Source organism: Vicugna pacos, chromosome 6 (assembly GCF_048564905.1).
Source record: "Vicugna pacos chromosome 6, VicPac4, whole genome shotgun sequence".
In the NCBI taxonomy this organism is placed as follows: Eukaryota; Metazoa; Chordata; class Mammalia; order Artiodactyla; family Camelidae; genus Vicugna; species Vicugna pacos.
In genome coordinates this window covers 53164633-53180540 of record NC_132992.1, presented here as the reverse complement: position 1 = coordinate 53180540, position 15908 = coordinate 53164633, and the positions used below count along the sequence as shown (strand labels likewise).

General features: G+C 45.4%; 1 protein-coding gene and 1 non-coding gene across 8 annotated transcripts in view; both read left to right on the top strand.

Moving 5' to 3' along the window:
- Positions 1-2095: 2095 nt before the first annotated feature.
- NIN (ninein) overlaps positions 2096-15908 on the top strand; it is a 93260-nt gene continuing 79447 nt past the window's right edge. For 3 of the 7 annotated variants that reach the window (XM_072963036.1, XM_072963032.1, XM_072963033.1), the window contains exons 1-3: positions 2192-2267; positions 2718-2771; positions 11366-11569. In XM_072963036.1, the coding sequence (XP_072819137.1) occupies positions 11387-11569 (183 nt within the window). In that variant the 5' untranslated portion in view covers positions 2192-2267; positions 2718-2771; positions 11366-11386. Of the gene's footprint in view, positions 2268-2717; positions 2772-11365; positions 11570-15908 lie in introns of all 7 variants that reach the window. The other 4 variants (XM_072963031.1, XM_072963034.1, XM_072963037.1 and 1 more) reach the window with 2 other exon arrangements.
- TRNAA-UGC (transfer RNA alanine (anticodon UGC)) lies at positions 10150-10222 on the top strand. Its single transcript has one exon. It is a non-coding gene; the product is annotated as a tRNA-Ala (tRNA).

Below are 15908 nucleotides of genomic sequence, written 5' to 3'. Positions count from 1 at the left end.
ACACTGTGTCAACTTATCTGCCTTGGCAGAATGATTCTTGCAAAGCTGTACCATGAAGTAGCCATGCTCCACACTTTCCCCTCCTTTGTAGCAAAGCTGGAGGTTGAATGTAATTTCCAGTTCTAAGTCCCAGCATTAACTCCACCCCCATTCACTCCTCTCATGAAAGAGTATCTTCTGTGAAATTATACAACCCCCACCAATTCTGGTCTTCCTCCATAGGGAACATCTCCTAGTCCCCAAGAATCACTGCCTGACACTAAGAAACAGTCCCATCATTAAGGATTCTTGCAGGTTGAAAAGGGATGCTTTGGCAGAGAACTTGTAGGATGAGGCTCCCAGAGACTAGATGAACCAAATAAAATCTCTTCACTCTTACTTTCTAAAACTGTTGGTTGTTTTAGTCCCCAATGAACATAGTCTTCTGGATTCTGGTAACAGGTTAGCTATTCCCATAACAAACAGTATGTATGTGTGTTGTGTAATTATTACTAGACTGAACAACACACATAAAGCACATATACACATGTGTGTATTCCCACTTGCCCAAGATTGTTTAAAAGGGGGAGAGAGGAGCATGAGCCTCTCCTTTTTCTGTGCAGACTGTGTTGATGGAAGAGAGTACGGGTTCTAAAATAAAACTGATCTGCTTCATAAAAAAACAAAAAACAAAACAAAAAGACCTTTATTTTGAGTTAACTGTAGATTCGTATTAAGTTATAAGAAAATACACAGAGATCCCTTATAGACCTTTTACGCAATTTTCCCCAATGATAACATTTTGCATAATTGTACTATAATATCACAACCAGGAAATTGACAACAACATCATTCTAGGGCCTTATTTAAATGTCACCAGTTTTATGCTCACTCATTTGTGTGAGTGTATATTTAGTGCTATGCAAGTTCATCACATGTGTGATCTGCTTTTGAATCCCAGCTCTGCCAACTAGCTATGTGGTTCTGAACAAGCTCCTTACCTTCTGAGGCCCAGTTTCCTTATTTTGCAAAATGGATATAATAATGTCTGCCTCCTAAAGGTAGTGTGAGGATTAGGTAAGATCACTCCTGTTTCCAGCACACTGGATTCTCAGTAAATGCTAGATTCCTTCCTGTCTATCCCTTGTTCTTTAGTAGCAAGGGAGCGTTCTCCAGTTTTCTGCTGAAATTACCAGGCTTGTGGGTTACAATAAATCAGGCGGCTCCTTCTTCAAGGGCAACACATGTAACTCTGCAGCCCAAAGAGAGAACAACGGTGTCACCTCCGGCCCACAGCCAGAACTGGAATCTTATTTGCAAACAAGTCAGAAGTGGAGGGATAATGGAGTGAGAAGCTGAGCCTGGAGTAGGGGGAGGAGAGAGGAGGTGGTAAATTCACAGCAATCGCCGGCCTGATGACTGCCAGCTCCAAGGAGTTTCTGTCCTGTGTGGCTTGTGACCGAGGGCTGGATTTCCTGCAGAAGGCTGGATAGGGGGCAGGAGCCTAAGAGGACATGGTGGGCAGGTGCAGGAGCAATCTAGACCTGGCAGGAGGGTCGCACTCGCTCCACAGGGTTCAGAGTCAAGTCTGGAGCTTCCACCCCCTGGACCCCTCTTCCAATGACCGCCAATGGGCGCTCTAGGGCTGAGAAATCCAGGGCCGCCCGTGGGCAAGAGGGGCACCTGAGTTCCCGCTTTAAAGTCCCACTGGCTGGAGGCCGGGGCTGTTCCCCGACCCGGAGACGTCGCGGGCCGGGTGTCCCTGGCGCAGCGGAGCGTGTGCGGGCGCCTTTGGAAGGAAAGAAACGCTAGCGGGCGGGGAGTTGACCTCGCGGCTCCGACCTCCTTCACCTGCGCCCCCGCGAGCCCCGCGGCTTCCAAGTTCAAATCTCGGAGGCGACCGCCCCAGCGCACACAGCAGCCAAGCCGGGACCGGGCTCATCCGTGCTCCAGCCACCCGAGGCGGGGGTCCCGGTGGAGGAGCGAGGGGACCGACCCCGCGAGGGCCCGGGCGGCGCCAGGCGCTCCTCCCACGGCGGCCCCAGCGGCGCGGGCGGCGGAGGAGGAGCCGCGCCCGGCCCGGCGTCGCCCTGGCTCCTCCTCCCAGCGCGGGCCTGGCCCTTCCTCCCGCGCGTCCGAAGCTTCGGGTGGCCGCGGCTGAGCCGGGAGCCGAGCGCGCTGGGCGCGGCCGTCCCGCTGCCACCGCCGCCGCCGCCGCCTCCAAGCCCCGAGTGCGCCCGCGGCCATGGCCCCCGCGCCGGCGGCGGGTGCCTGAGCCCCGGGGCGCGGTAAGCGCGGAGCCGGATCCCGGGGACCCCAGCCCCGAGGCCTGGGGGTGCGCAGAGGCCTCGCGCTGCCCCCACGCGGTCCGCGAGGCTTCCCCTCCAGGGTCGGGGCCGGGCGGAGGCTGTCCCCGCTGGCTGGGTGCAGGGGGCGGCGGCGAGGAAGCGGGTGGCCTGGCGGCAGGCTCGGGCCGGAGCGCTCCGGAGTGGGGGGGACGGAGGAGGGGCCGGTCCCGGAGCGCGGGCGAGGGGCGGGCCGGCGGGCAGGGGGGATGCGCACCGCAGCCCCCGGGAGCGGCGCTTTTGTGAGCGCTGGCCCCTTACATATGGAAATGACGCTCGCGCGGGTCCCCATTCGCGTCCTTTTGAAGGACGCCCGCCCGGAACCCCGGCGTCGGCTGCGAAGTATTGTCCCGCTTCTGGAGCCCTAACAAAGCGTCCTCCCCCGCTTTGCAGAGCACTGGAGGCAGGCGGCCGGCTGTGCCGGCGCAACGGAGAGGCCGACCTAAGGTAGGCGAGGACGGCGGGGGCCGGGAGAGGTGCTGCCTGGGACACAATGGGGTGTCTGAGGTTCCCGGGGGTGGCGATGGGCAGGCAGGTCGGAGGCGCATCTGCATCACAGGTTGCCAGAGACCCGGGCGGTGCTCTCGCGCTGCGTCCGCACCTCGCCTCCAGGCGGGGCAGCCCAGCGGCGTCTGGGCACCTTCGCCACCCGCGTGGTCCCCGCCCGCAGCCGCCAGCTGAAAGCGGCTACTGTGTGCCGGTCCAGGAGCGGACTTGAGTCCTGGAGGGAGCAGAAAGGGTGCTTGTTCTGTTGTCTTGTGCCACCCAGGCAGCTTGTGCCTGAGCAACTGAAGAGAAACCGGCCTGGGGATCCCCGAGGTGTTAGCCTGGGCTGTCTGAGTAGCGGAGAGCTGTTTGGAAGCTGGTAAAGTGAGAATTTAAGGTGTGCGGAATCAATGCATAGAGAAAGACTTTGCTGGTGCAATTGCTAAGAGAGAGAAAAGAACAAAATGACTCTAGGTTGTTGCCCGAAAGCCTTGACCGCCAGACCCACAGAAGGGAAGTGTGGAGAGTTGCGGAAGAAGCTTCCAGGGTTCCAGGGGCTGGGCTTCTACAGCTACCAAACCGGTCCCTGACAAAAGGACAAAGCTGATGGAAAGAGTTTCCTGCTGAAAGCTCTTTCTGTGAAGTTGAAAGAGATAGAGATGGGAAGAGGCGATTTCCCAGCCTCAGCCTTGACAATCCGGGGCTAAGATGCAAATAAAAATGGGAGCTGGAAAGGTTGTCCTACCATGTACCTTGTTTCCAGACAACTTAGCCATTATAAGATCTTCTGCTCTGTTTATCTAACTGGAGCAGATCCCCTCCCGTTGACGAATTCCTGAGATGGGCTTGCCATACAGCGTAACTCCTGAATTTGTGAAATCAAAGCAGATTGCATGATTATCTTTTGTGACAGACGTGGTGGCTTTTTAGAGTCAGGCTCCTAACAAAGTCCACTGAGGAACATGGGCTAAGCTTCTGAGACAGGATGGAAGGTTTGCAGCCTGGCTCTCTTAAATAAATTAATCTGAATTTGTATCTATTTACTTGTTTCCAGCGGCTTGGCCATCTGCAAGGATATGTATTTTCTCTGTGTCAGCTTAATTTTATCTTGAGTTGTCTCTAGGGGCCAGCGTATTGGTAGCTGACCTGAAATGTTGGTAGATCTTGCTCTGAAGTTGAAGGGGGCTATGAAAATTTCCAGACTGTGTGTAAACCGTAACATTACAGGCTGGCTGGTAAAAATTGTTGTGGTCTCTTCAGCTGTTGTCAGTGTCCTTAGGGAGGTGAAGTGAACTGCTGGGGAATTTGTTTGCAGATTTGCTTATTTTCACCTGGTCTGTGGTGATTCCTTAGAGGAAAGCGTTCTGAACCACGATATAGATAAAGTGTAGGAGTTACAGATGTTCCAAATGGTTTGGATATCAGCAAAGATATTGCCAAGGCAGGAGCGGCATTACTGGGTCAGTGAAAGGCAGCCATCACAGGCACAGTCTTTGCTTCAAAATGTCAAGGATCAGTCTTTTTAATAGGCACTTGCTCAGAATGGCATGAATGTCTTTTTTCTTGTCCTTTTTTCATTTTAGATATGTGATGACCCTCAATATCAAAACATGTTGATTGTCACAGAGGGAGAGGATAGGGCTCCAATGAACTCTGAACAGCCAATCTTAATTTAATAGGGAACATTCTTATCATAAGTCAAATGCTGTTCAACTAAATTGTTTTAAATGTCACTGCAAATGACTTTCTAAGCTAACATTTCACCAATCTTGATGATTCCATTTTATGTTGATAATGAAAATACATTTTATCAGTCTTGTATTGATAAAGTGTTGGCAAGTGTAGCCAGAGCATTTTAGAGGGATTCAAACAACGTAAAGCCTTTCCAGGAGGTTTATTTTTGTAGATGCCGATTCATCTGTAAGCCAATAAATTATGTGGTTTGGATTCTGGCTATTGAACTTACATCTGTTGGGCTTGTGGAGAGATTTCACTGAAGCTTGCAAAAAGATATTTTTATCCTATTCACAAATAAAATAGAGTTTTTAAAAAGATTATGGGAATATGCAAGTGAGCAACTTTATTTGAAATTAGGACACTTCTTTATTGAGATTTATATCAGCAACTAACCATTTATTCAAGCTTTTGGATGGAAAAACTGCAAACTATTTGTAATCAAACTATGAGCTAATGCTCACTTTAAAAACAAAGTTGGGAAAATATTGTCTGTAATTGTGAGAAGAGAAGCGCTTCACTTTTGTACCCCAGGGACTGTAGTCAGAGCTGCAGGCATTATAAATTAATTTGAGTAAATATGGCTCAAGAGGTGAAAGCTGTTATAAGCTGTCTCTTTTAAGAAAGTAACAAACATACAGCTCAGATTTCAGCTTCAGCTGATCACAGGTTACTGACTCTGCCTTATGCTGGGCTAATGGTTTTATTCCTCCAGGTATCGTGAGTTAACAGCTTGATTGGGTAACCCACCTAGCTGTTAGGTTTAACAAAAGCTTGGGTTTGCTACATCATTCAGGCTAGTAAAATATTCCTGCTTATTTATGTTTTAGAATACATGCTAGTAGAATACCCTTAGTTAAATTCAGTTTTATATGGGAATTAGCAAAGATTGTTATTTCATTCAAATTTAATGTGTTTTTTTATGTGTGGTGTTTTTTAATGTTTTTTTTTAATTTATTTAAGCTTTTGTGTTAGATTTTTCTACTCTGATTTTATTCTTGCTGATACTTTTGTGCTTTAAGTATCCAGCTAGAAGTGAGGTGCTGTCTGACAGTAATCAGTTTGACGAGCAGCAGTTTTGGGCAGAAATATTCTATATTGACACATAAATGGGGACAGTTGCTTTTTCTTTTTTCTTTTTTAATTTTTTTGACAGTTGCTTTTTCTATTAAGCTTTTGCTAAACTTGAATTGATTCTTGTCACTATTTCATTTTATGCTGAAATTAGTCCAAAATGGTAAGCCTGGACGTCTTTGCAGCAAATTAAAGTGCTTGCAGAAAAGAGAGGAGAAAAAGAAACATTATATTTTGACCATCGGCATTATGAGACTTGCCGGACAGTGAAAGCTAAAGGCATGAATGAAAACCTTTGCCAAAGTAGAGTTTGTCCACGTTCATTGCTTTAGTTAGAAAGGAACTAAATTAGTCACTTGCTGGTCATTGCCTGGACTGTGGACCCCCAGCAGCTCTGTCTGAACACAGATCCAAAAGCATCTATTATAATACCCAGGGCAAGGGGCTGAGCCAAGAGGGGCATCCAGACATTCCTTATAGCTGTTCAGCTGCTGGACCATCTGGAGGGGAACTCAAAGGCCTGGGCTCGCAGCGCTGGCTTTGTGCTCCTTTATTATTTGGTTTTGCCTTGCCAGACTTTGTCCCCTTTTCACTCCCTCTGGCCCAGAGCAGGCATCCCCTTTGGCTGGTCTGCCATTCTTACAGGCTCCTTTCTATACCTTGGTCCCTGGAAAGTTCACAAGTTCACAGATCCACTTCATGCTGGCCTTATGTTGGGGACTTCATTATTCCGGCCGCACCTCCACCTCCTTCTTGTCCAGTCCCGGCTGGCACTGTGATTCCATCAGCTGGGGTTGCCAAGGGGAGCACAGTGATGCCGGTCTCTAGCGGACATCCCTGCCAGGGCCTGCACGTTCTGGCACCCTTGTTCTGAGTTATTTGGAAGGAAGATGCTCTGAATAGTTCTCATTGTGGGTGGTGGTTCGATAGTGAATGTTTTGATTAATGGCTCTGTGCATCTGCCTCTTAGTTAACCATCCCTTGCTGGAACTCCAAAATATTGCCAATGCTGGCCTGTTTATTCCAAAGGAGTTGTAAAAGCTTCTGACAATTTAATTGGAGAAGTAGATGGTGACGAGAGGCCCAGGTTTGTGGCAGGTTTTATAAAGCTGGACTTGTCCTTGGCAATTTGAAGGACAATTTAATCACTCAGAACCCAACTTCCTTCATGTGGAAGTAAGATTCCTGCTGCTGGTGAGGGTCAGCTGGGCTCTGACTGTGGACAGCACTGCATTGCATAGATTAGACATATCTAAGTGTTTGGGGGGAAGTATTTGAACAATTATCAACTTCTGGACTGTGCCCATTATTGAAGACATGGGACTCCTCGTGATCATTTTTGTATTAAAATCTATTTTGTCTTTGCCCTAAACCCCAAAGCTGCTTTAGGAAAAAAGAGAGTGCCTATTCTGTGCATCTCTAGTGCCCAGTAGGCTATAATTATCAATAAATGAATCAAGGGAGATAGGGAGGAAGGAACCCCACCCCTCCTTCCATTCTGGAGGAGTTTGTGGCCTCCAAGTATTCCATGGTGGTTTCTAGTGCTTGGTACTGTTCAGCTGGTTACCACATAAAAGTGGAGGTAAGTGACTTGCCATTGATACCATTCCAGTGGCCCCATTCATGTGTTCTATGTGCATGTGCAAGAGTGAGAGAAAGTATAATTTAGTGTCAAACCAGAGCTCAGATGCCAGCTCCACCACCATTATTAGCGCTGTATCATCGGACAAGTAGCTTAATTTTGCCAAGCCCCAATTTCTACATCCGAAATGAGAATGTGATACCTACTTTAAAGAATTAGGAGGGCTGAATGAGATCATTTATGTTAAGTACTCAGCATAGGCCAGACTTACAATAAATGCTCAGAAGTTAAAAAAAAAAGTTTCTTCTGAATTCTCAACTGTATTTCAGCCATTGCTTTTGTTTGCCGTCAAATTGATCAGCAATCTGCCTTTGAAGATCAGGGAAGGCCTGAACATCACCTGCTGCTATTTCCACTTAGTAACAAATATAATATTACTTTTATGTGTAATGTGGCCCCTGCTCAGTCTTGCTTTCTGCATTATGATGTTCTACAGCTCCTGTTTTGCTTTTTTGAAGGCAGATCTGTGGCCAGCTGACTTGTATTCAAGTTACCCCTCTTCAGTTTACTTTTCCTTTGTAAGTCACAGGTATTTTCTTGGTTTTCTCACTTCCCCTCTTGTGCCAGCTTTCTCTGGGATTAGCTGCTCTTGCCACCATATTTAACCCTCAGAACAACCCTCCAGATGGGTATTATTATTCTCATCCTGTAAACAGAGGGACATGGGAAAGCATTTTAGTGCAGATTCTCCTCCACAGTCATATCCCGTAATAACAACAACAAAAGTGCAGCTGAAGTTTGTGAATCCATTGGCTTAATTACTACCTCATCGAATCAAGCTTGAGGCAGCTCTACATGGTGCAGTTTGGCAGTGGGTGCTGGCTTTCTGCTTATGCTTGGTCATGTCTAAGACTGGAAATGCCTTTGAAAAGGGAGTGGACTTGGCAAAAAAAGGTATGCTTATGGAAGAAATAGGCATTTCAAAGCCTTCATATGCTCGTTTCCATAGCTTTTATTCAAGATAAGTTTCCTCTCAGGGAACCTCCATACACTAAGTCAGTCCGCGATGTTTGCTGAGTCCCTGGTGTAAAGAACAGACAGTGCATTTGGGGGAAGTTATATGACAGAAATTATGGACCCTGCCTTTAAAGAAATTTCTGCCACATAGGGAGAAAAAGAATTCTTGCACATGAAATTACTGATGAACATTTGGAGAATAATATCAACCAGTAAAGATGCATTCTGTGCCAGAAGAGTACTGACAACTTGTCACCATATGTAACATCTTTTGGATGTTTCCATACGACCATTTGTTCTGCAAGGGTGGGACTGTTTTCCCCCTTCAGTCGAAAGGATATTTTACAAAGCACAGTTCTTGGGAAGGAAGGAGATGAAATAAAGAGAGAAAAAAGGAAAGTTGCTGTAAAATGAAAGAGGTTTGATTTAGTGAAAAGCCAGTGCCTCTCAAAGAACAGGGCGTGATAGCTTATCAGATTCAAAGCCTTGGATAAGATCAGGACTTCTCAGTATACCGTGAGTTTTTTTGTTTCTTTCCTTTCTTTCTTTTTTTAAAAAATATTGAAGTACAGATCAACTTATTTACAAAACAGAAACAGACTCACAGACATAGAAAACAAATTTATGGTTACCAAAGGAGAACAGGAAAAGGGTAAATTAGGAGGATGGGATTAACAGATACACGTTACCATTGTGGGTTCTCTGGCCATCTTTCATTGGTTTAGATGGGCAAATCCCCACCCCTTAAAAATAATTTTTGAAAGGGGAAGTGTTAGAATTCTTTCACTTTCAAGTTTTTTTTTTAATATACAAAATCAAGCAGAAGCAGAATAGTCTAGCTTTTATGAAATTGGTCAGGACTGTAGAACTGAGAGAGTGAGTCCGAGAGCTTCTTTCTTGGGGATTCTCAGCTGACCTTGGTTGGGAATTAATTGGGCAGACTCTGCATGAATCTCATTAGCCAAGCCACGGCCTTGTCTAAATTCCTCACTTTTGTTGCTTTGCTTAACACCTTGGTTTTTCTTTTCTTGTGTTTTGATGTTTATGTAGCACTCTCTCAAGTTATTTTGTAAACATTTATATGGTGATTAGTTAATCCAACAGACCAATCCTGGGAAGGCAGCCAGAGCCAGCAGCACCTTAATAGAAAAACTGATAATTAGGAGAAGAGACCTTTGAGACCAGGAGCCTGGACCAGAATATTACAACTTCTCCTTAATGAGTGGCCCAGCTGTTTAGATCCATCTTCTGAGTCTGCCTCGTTCTGCTGAAACCCCTGGGATGGTTGTTGGCTTTGTTTCATAGCTTGTTGTGTTTTGAACAGTTGTCCATGGAAAGAAAGCAGCCCAGCTTAGAGCAGCACTGCTATGTTACTGAAGGCTCGTTTATTTTCAGATCTGACTGTGTTCAACATCCTAACATGTACATTTCCCGTTTGTAATGATCTGCCCTGTGACATCACCTCCGAGCTAGTTTTCTGATCCAGAGTTTGGTTTAGTTAAGGTGTGCTTTTAAACATAGAATGGTGGTTGCCAGGGACTGGGGGTGGGGGGAAATGGGGGAGTTGCTGGGCAGTGGGTATAGTGTTTCAGTCAGGCAAGATGGAGCAGCTCTAGAGATCTGCTGTACAACAATGCCCGTAGAGTGAACAGTACAGTACTGCACACTTCAAATGTTGAGAGGGTGGATTTCATGTTATGTGTTTTTAATCACAATAAAAAATTATACTGGCAAGATAAATATCTTTTTAAAGGTACAGCTTTTTATAGTCAAGGGGCTAGCTCTCAGAGCCTCGTTTCAGATGGCTGAGCTCACCCTCTCGAGGGTGTATGTCGTGTTTGGCTTCCATTGCGTCATGGTGAAGGTACCATCAGATGTGAAGATTTTAGGCTTTCACTGGAAAACACAACACATTAAAAATGAATTATGGGGGGAGGGTATAGTTCAGTGGTAGAATGCGTGCTTTGCAAGTACGAGATCCTGGGTTCAATGCCCAGTACCTCTGTTAATAAAAAACAAAAACACACAAAAAAGTGAATTATTGTGCACGCAAAAAACCAGATTGTAATCTTCAAGTATGAGGAACATAGATTTTTATGATATCTATATATTTAATGAAAATTATTTTTAGCAAAAAAAGTTATTTTGATGACTCCATGTTTTTATGGATCCCATGAAATGTGGAAAAATGGAGAGCCTGGGGTTGGGGTGGGTCAGAGAGATGGAAGACCAATTAACCAGGAGTGCAGAGATGAGATGGTGGAGATAGTGGAGGGTCCTGAGAATCCATGTGATTCACGTGTGGTCTGTGGCTCCTTAGAACCTCACTGTCTGAAAAGCTGGAGTAGTATTTTCCTCTTTCTCGAGGCAACCAAGCATTACCTAAAACTCCCTGGGGCTAATGCGAGCTTCAGGGAATACTCTTCCTGTCACACCTCATGTAATTGCACGGATGAGGTTAATTGCATTGCTTTTTGAGGAACTCGAGTAAGAGGCATTTGGCCTCCTGTAAACAGGAAGGTGGGTTTGTATCAGACGTGTTCATCCAGTGCCTCTGCTGTAACCGGTGGTCTGACTACAAGGGGGGCATCCAGGCTGAGAAAGAGAAAGGAAGCAGTGCGGCGGACTGCAGCACCTGGCAGGTCTTCTGGAGCTCGCTGACTTGCGTGGAAGCTCCGGTCCTGCAGTCTACTGTAGCTAACAGTTTATTTGAAAGGACTGGATGTCAGAAGTGGCTTTTCACCTTCTGTGAGTCCTGGACCACATAGGCTGGTAGAAAGAAAATTGCTTTCAGTCTTGATTTTGACAGACTGGCTACCAGCCTGAGGGCCGGGCAGGAGAGGAGGGCGCCCTTCTGCGTGGGAGACTCCCTCATTCTGGTCACCCCACTGGGGCCGGATCTTGTGGATGTGCTCCCGGTGTGGGCGCCGTGCCGGAGCTCCGCTGGCTGGCGCTGGGTCCTGGAGGGACCTGTGGTTTCGCTGGGAGGTGTGCAGTGTTACCTCTCCTGCTGACCCTCGCGTGGTCCCGATGGACCAGGACATAAGAGCATTCCCAAGTGGCCGGCAGGGGTGGAGGCAGCGTGCTGGGGGGTGGTGGTCGGACTCCAGCGGCTGCCACCATGCGACCTTGTCTCTGTCCTGCACAGGTGAACGCTGTGGGCTATGGGATGGATGAGGCGGAGCAGGACCAGCATGAGGCCCGACTCAAGGAGCTGTTTGACAGTTTTGACACCACAGGCACCGGGTCCCTGGGACAGGAGGAACTCACCGACCTTTGCCACATGTTGAGCTTGGAGGAGGTGGCCCCGGTGCTGCAAGAGACTCTGCTTCAGGACAACCTCTTGGGCAGGGTAAGACCTGGGAAGAGGCCGGCTATGGGAAGTGGGTGCGGTTTCTCTCGCTAGCAGGGCAGGCAGGGATGGGAGCGGGGGGGCAGACCGCGCTGTGTTGCAACTGGTTTCTAACATCCTGGCAGTGTGTGCCTTTAGCTGTCAACCTGATAAACAGAAAAAAAAAAAAAAGTAATGGGCGTGACATAGCAGCTCTGGTGATGAGGGCCTGCTTTAATTTGTGCTCTGAGTGAAGGTGTGTCCTGAGCATCTTAAATGAGAAGAGGAAATGGGAACAAGAGGATGTTTTCCAATTCTCAACTTGTTCTTTGCGGATCATTTTCTGGACTCCACATTCATCTTTGGGACAGAAGGGAGGGGACTGAGATTTCCACGGAAGAGAAGGGAAGTGCAGTAAGAAAACAGCCATTCCCAGAAAGAGCAGCTTGCTGTTGTGACTTGTACTCCCCATAAAGCTATTTCTTGTGTGGGTTGTTTCTAGGGTAAAGTATTAATTATACCTTTTACCCAGGAAATAAGACAGGAGGGTAAGTAAACACAGGGCAGTTTCACTGAAAACCCAGCACGACTTGCTTCCAGCAGGGATGTGCGTGTGTGCCGATGTTAACTTTTACAAATGACAACAAATAGTCAAGTGCTCCCTGTAGATCAGGTTGCACAGATGAGTGAGAGGTGAGACAGGGTCCTTTTTTTCCCTTCTTCCTGTTACCGGGAAGGCTCTATCACCACCTGATTGTGCCTTCAATTCTCATAATTAAAATTAAGAGGAACGTTTATATGGCTTTGGGTTGAACCTTGTTGCTGGCTTTTGAATGAGTGAGAAAAAATGAGCAGTGCTTCTGGAACCCTGTTGCTGCCATTGCTGATGCGTTGTAGCTGTGAGCTTTTGTCACGTGGTGTAAATTGAGGAAGCGGCTCTGAAGCTCAACTTTATTCCAGTGACCAGACCTCCTTCTTATTTCGTTTTCACTGTCTCTTAGCGGAAATGCTGGGCAAGTGATCTCAGATACAGTGCAGGGTCCTGGCTCTCTGATGTGAGCCGGACAGGAGCGTCAGTCATCCTGAAGTTGAAGTACAGAGGGTCACGTTCTCTCGGGCTCCACACCACGGAGGGGGACATTTAACAGAGCTCACACCTAAAGAAAGTGGGGTTTTTTTGTTGTTGTTTTTTCATTTTTGCAAAACGAGAACCATTTTTGGTCACTTTAGGGGATTAGCTTCTTGAGAATACTGGTGATGTCTGAAAAATCTTGCTTTGAAAGCAAGAGACATGGGAACTTTGAGGTTTAAACCACTTGCTCCTTTTCATGTTATGGGCTGGAATGTTCCTTAGTTCTGTCTCCATCTCAGTCACTTTGGGGAGCTCACAGAGTAGCATTTCCCACTGTGGTCCTGGGGGGTCTCAGGCCTCTGGGTAGCTAAGGAATAGTATCCAAGAGAGGATCTGTTTCATGCTTATTAAAGCCTGAGAAGACTTCATAGAGCTTCAGGTTTCCTTGAGAGGCAGCATCAACAAGGAACCCTCCACTGTAAATAGGCTGCTCCTTGGCAGCCGATGGACAGTCTGCTCTCCAGATGTTGCACATCTTTGCCCTCCGTTGGCAGACTGAAACGGGGGCCAGTTATCGATTGATTCGTTAACGACTTGACACTACCAGCCCGCTTTTACGTTTGCTCTTTGCCTGTGAATAATGAATACCTAAGTGGTCTATAGTGTGATATTTACTTAGTGAGCCAGTGATAGAAGTTAAATAGATGTATGCATGTTGATCGCGGGGGAAGTCCCCGGTGGCTGTCTTGAGAGCAGAGTTGGTGGGAATTAATGCACTACTGTTAGATTTGCATTTTTTATGAAACTGAATTATTCTCCTCAGATGATCACATAAACTTGGCCATATGCTGTTAAGATACTCTTATATAGTCTACAATTTTAAATTGTAAGGAAAAAATTCCTTAGACTTCACTGGAGAATTCTAAGTTCTCTCACCTTCTTGATATATTGAATAGCGATCATAAGTTGTAAAATTATAAGTGGTTTCTAATGCAGGCCACTTCTTTTTTAGATGGTATTTGTAGAAAAATATATAAGGGTTAGCAGTTCAGTTTAATAAAAAAAGGAGAAAGAAATAATAGCATGACATTTAAATATATTCATCTATTCATTAATTCAACAAATACGTATTGTCTGTGACTGGTATGTCAGGCATCCTCCTGGGCTTATGGTATGGATGCAACTTGTGTTTACTGTGAACTAAAGTTTTCCATTAGATTGACTTTTGGATACATTAGTATCCATCAGCTTCCTGGATGCTTGTGGTTTTAATTTTTCTTTTATAACTTAAGCATAATTTTTAAATAAAATAAAACCTCAAGTTTTACCTCCATTGGAATTGGGCTGAATTAATCATTTTTTCTTGAAAAAAGAAATAAGGTAAAAAGCATTGTCGCCCTCAACTAAGTTATTTTTTATTTCCAAATCCATCTTTCATAACTTCTTGTTCTTTTTTTTTTTTTGGAAGCCTAATGCTTCTTTTGACAATTGTTAAGAAAAGTAACTTAAAACCACTTGCCATTTTCATGCATTTTAGTAATAGGCCATTTACCCTCAAATTATGTTTCAACTAATCTGTCTGATTTTGCTTTGTAACTTGAAATCATCTTTCCCCGAGCATGGTGGTTACTCTGTAAATGTTTGAAATGCCCAAAGATTGTGGATCACTGATTTGAAGGAAAGAGGACATTGCTGGTAGGTGTTTCCTACTAGTTTATGGAAAGAGCTCCATTCATATCTTTGTCATCAGTTAAGCACCTATCAGGTGGGTCAGACCCCAAGACAAGGGATTCCTCGAGACACGGAGGAACTTATTATCTGGGCAGGTAACATTCTTGCAGGTGAATAGTGCTGGGAGTAAATACTGCACACATTTAAGAAAGGGAGCCATGTTAGCTCACTTACTGAACCAAGGTTTCATCCAAGCACTTGGTTCCAATTGTAGATGTTTCCTGGTTTTGTGTCTTTTAAATGGAGCGTTTCCACATGTCTCTCTATCTCCTTTATTAGAAAACAGACCATAAAGATGGTAATTTGCCTTGGTTTTGTTGAAGCTTTAGCTAGATCCAGTTTTAAAAATACATTTTCCTTTCCTTGTAGAATATACTAACTTTGAGACAACACAGCCCCCTGAGTTTCCTTGCTACACCCTTTAATATGAGTCTGGATGCTGAAGTATCTCACGCCCTTGGCACTTTTTAGAATCAGAACAAGCCACATGGTAGGAGAACTTACCATTGGCTTCCAGAGAGTCCCATAGGTATGTGGACTCCAGTCATCAAAGGCACTTTGTAATTTTTTGTTTTAGAATTTGATAACTGTACAAATATATAATTCAACCCAGCTTTGTCACCTTTTATTTCAAGTGCTTGGGGTTCTTTTATAAATGTCACAATTAATTTTATATGGCAGATTTGCTTGTTTGTTTCCAGTTCATTGAGCTTTTTTTTTTTTAAGGATTTATTAAGCCAAATAGGTTAAAATTGGACTCCTTGGGGTTGTTTTTGTTTTTTTTGTTTTGTTTTGTTTGTTTTGATGGAGGTACTGGAAATTGAACCCAGAACCTCATGCATGCTAACCATACACTCTACCACTGAGATATACCCCCTCTCCCATTAAACTTTTTAAGATTTCTTTCTGTGATATACATTTTAGCTATTTGGTAAGTGAATCAGAAATATAGAAGTACTTTCTGGCGGTAATTGTTTGAACTTGTAATCTGTGTGCAAAATTACGCTTGATTGTCAAATGGTGCCTGTTTATAGCTACCTCATGTTCATGCTCCTGTTTTGTATTATTGATCAGGGCTTTAAAGAGAAAGGTGGGAGCATTTCTCATTGCATCTCTTAAATGTCTGAACCTTTGCTGTATCTTACTGCTTAACCTGAAACAGTGAGGGACAGTTTCTAATTCCATGTTTCTCTTGTGACTCTACGTAATCATCACTCCTTTCCTTTACCACAGTGTCACCTGGGGTTGATATGAACTCCTAAGGTCCTGTAGTTCACATTTATAGACAAGAAGACCTTCTGATTAAGACGCTGCAAGACTTGCATCTACTCTTAACACTTTCTCGTCAAACCCACTGTAGAATTCACTTTGGTCTTATGTGCTAGGAACCTCGAGCCCTAATCTGACAGAGGGCAAGGGGCAGGGCTGTTGGGAAGGCTCTCAACAAGAGTTAGGAACAAGTGCTGAATGGCTCCTCTCTTCTACCTACTTTATTTTTGCAATGACCACCTCTCTCACTGAAGCAACTATGATCAGGGATGCTCCAGTTTCTGCAGT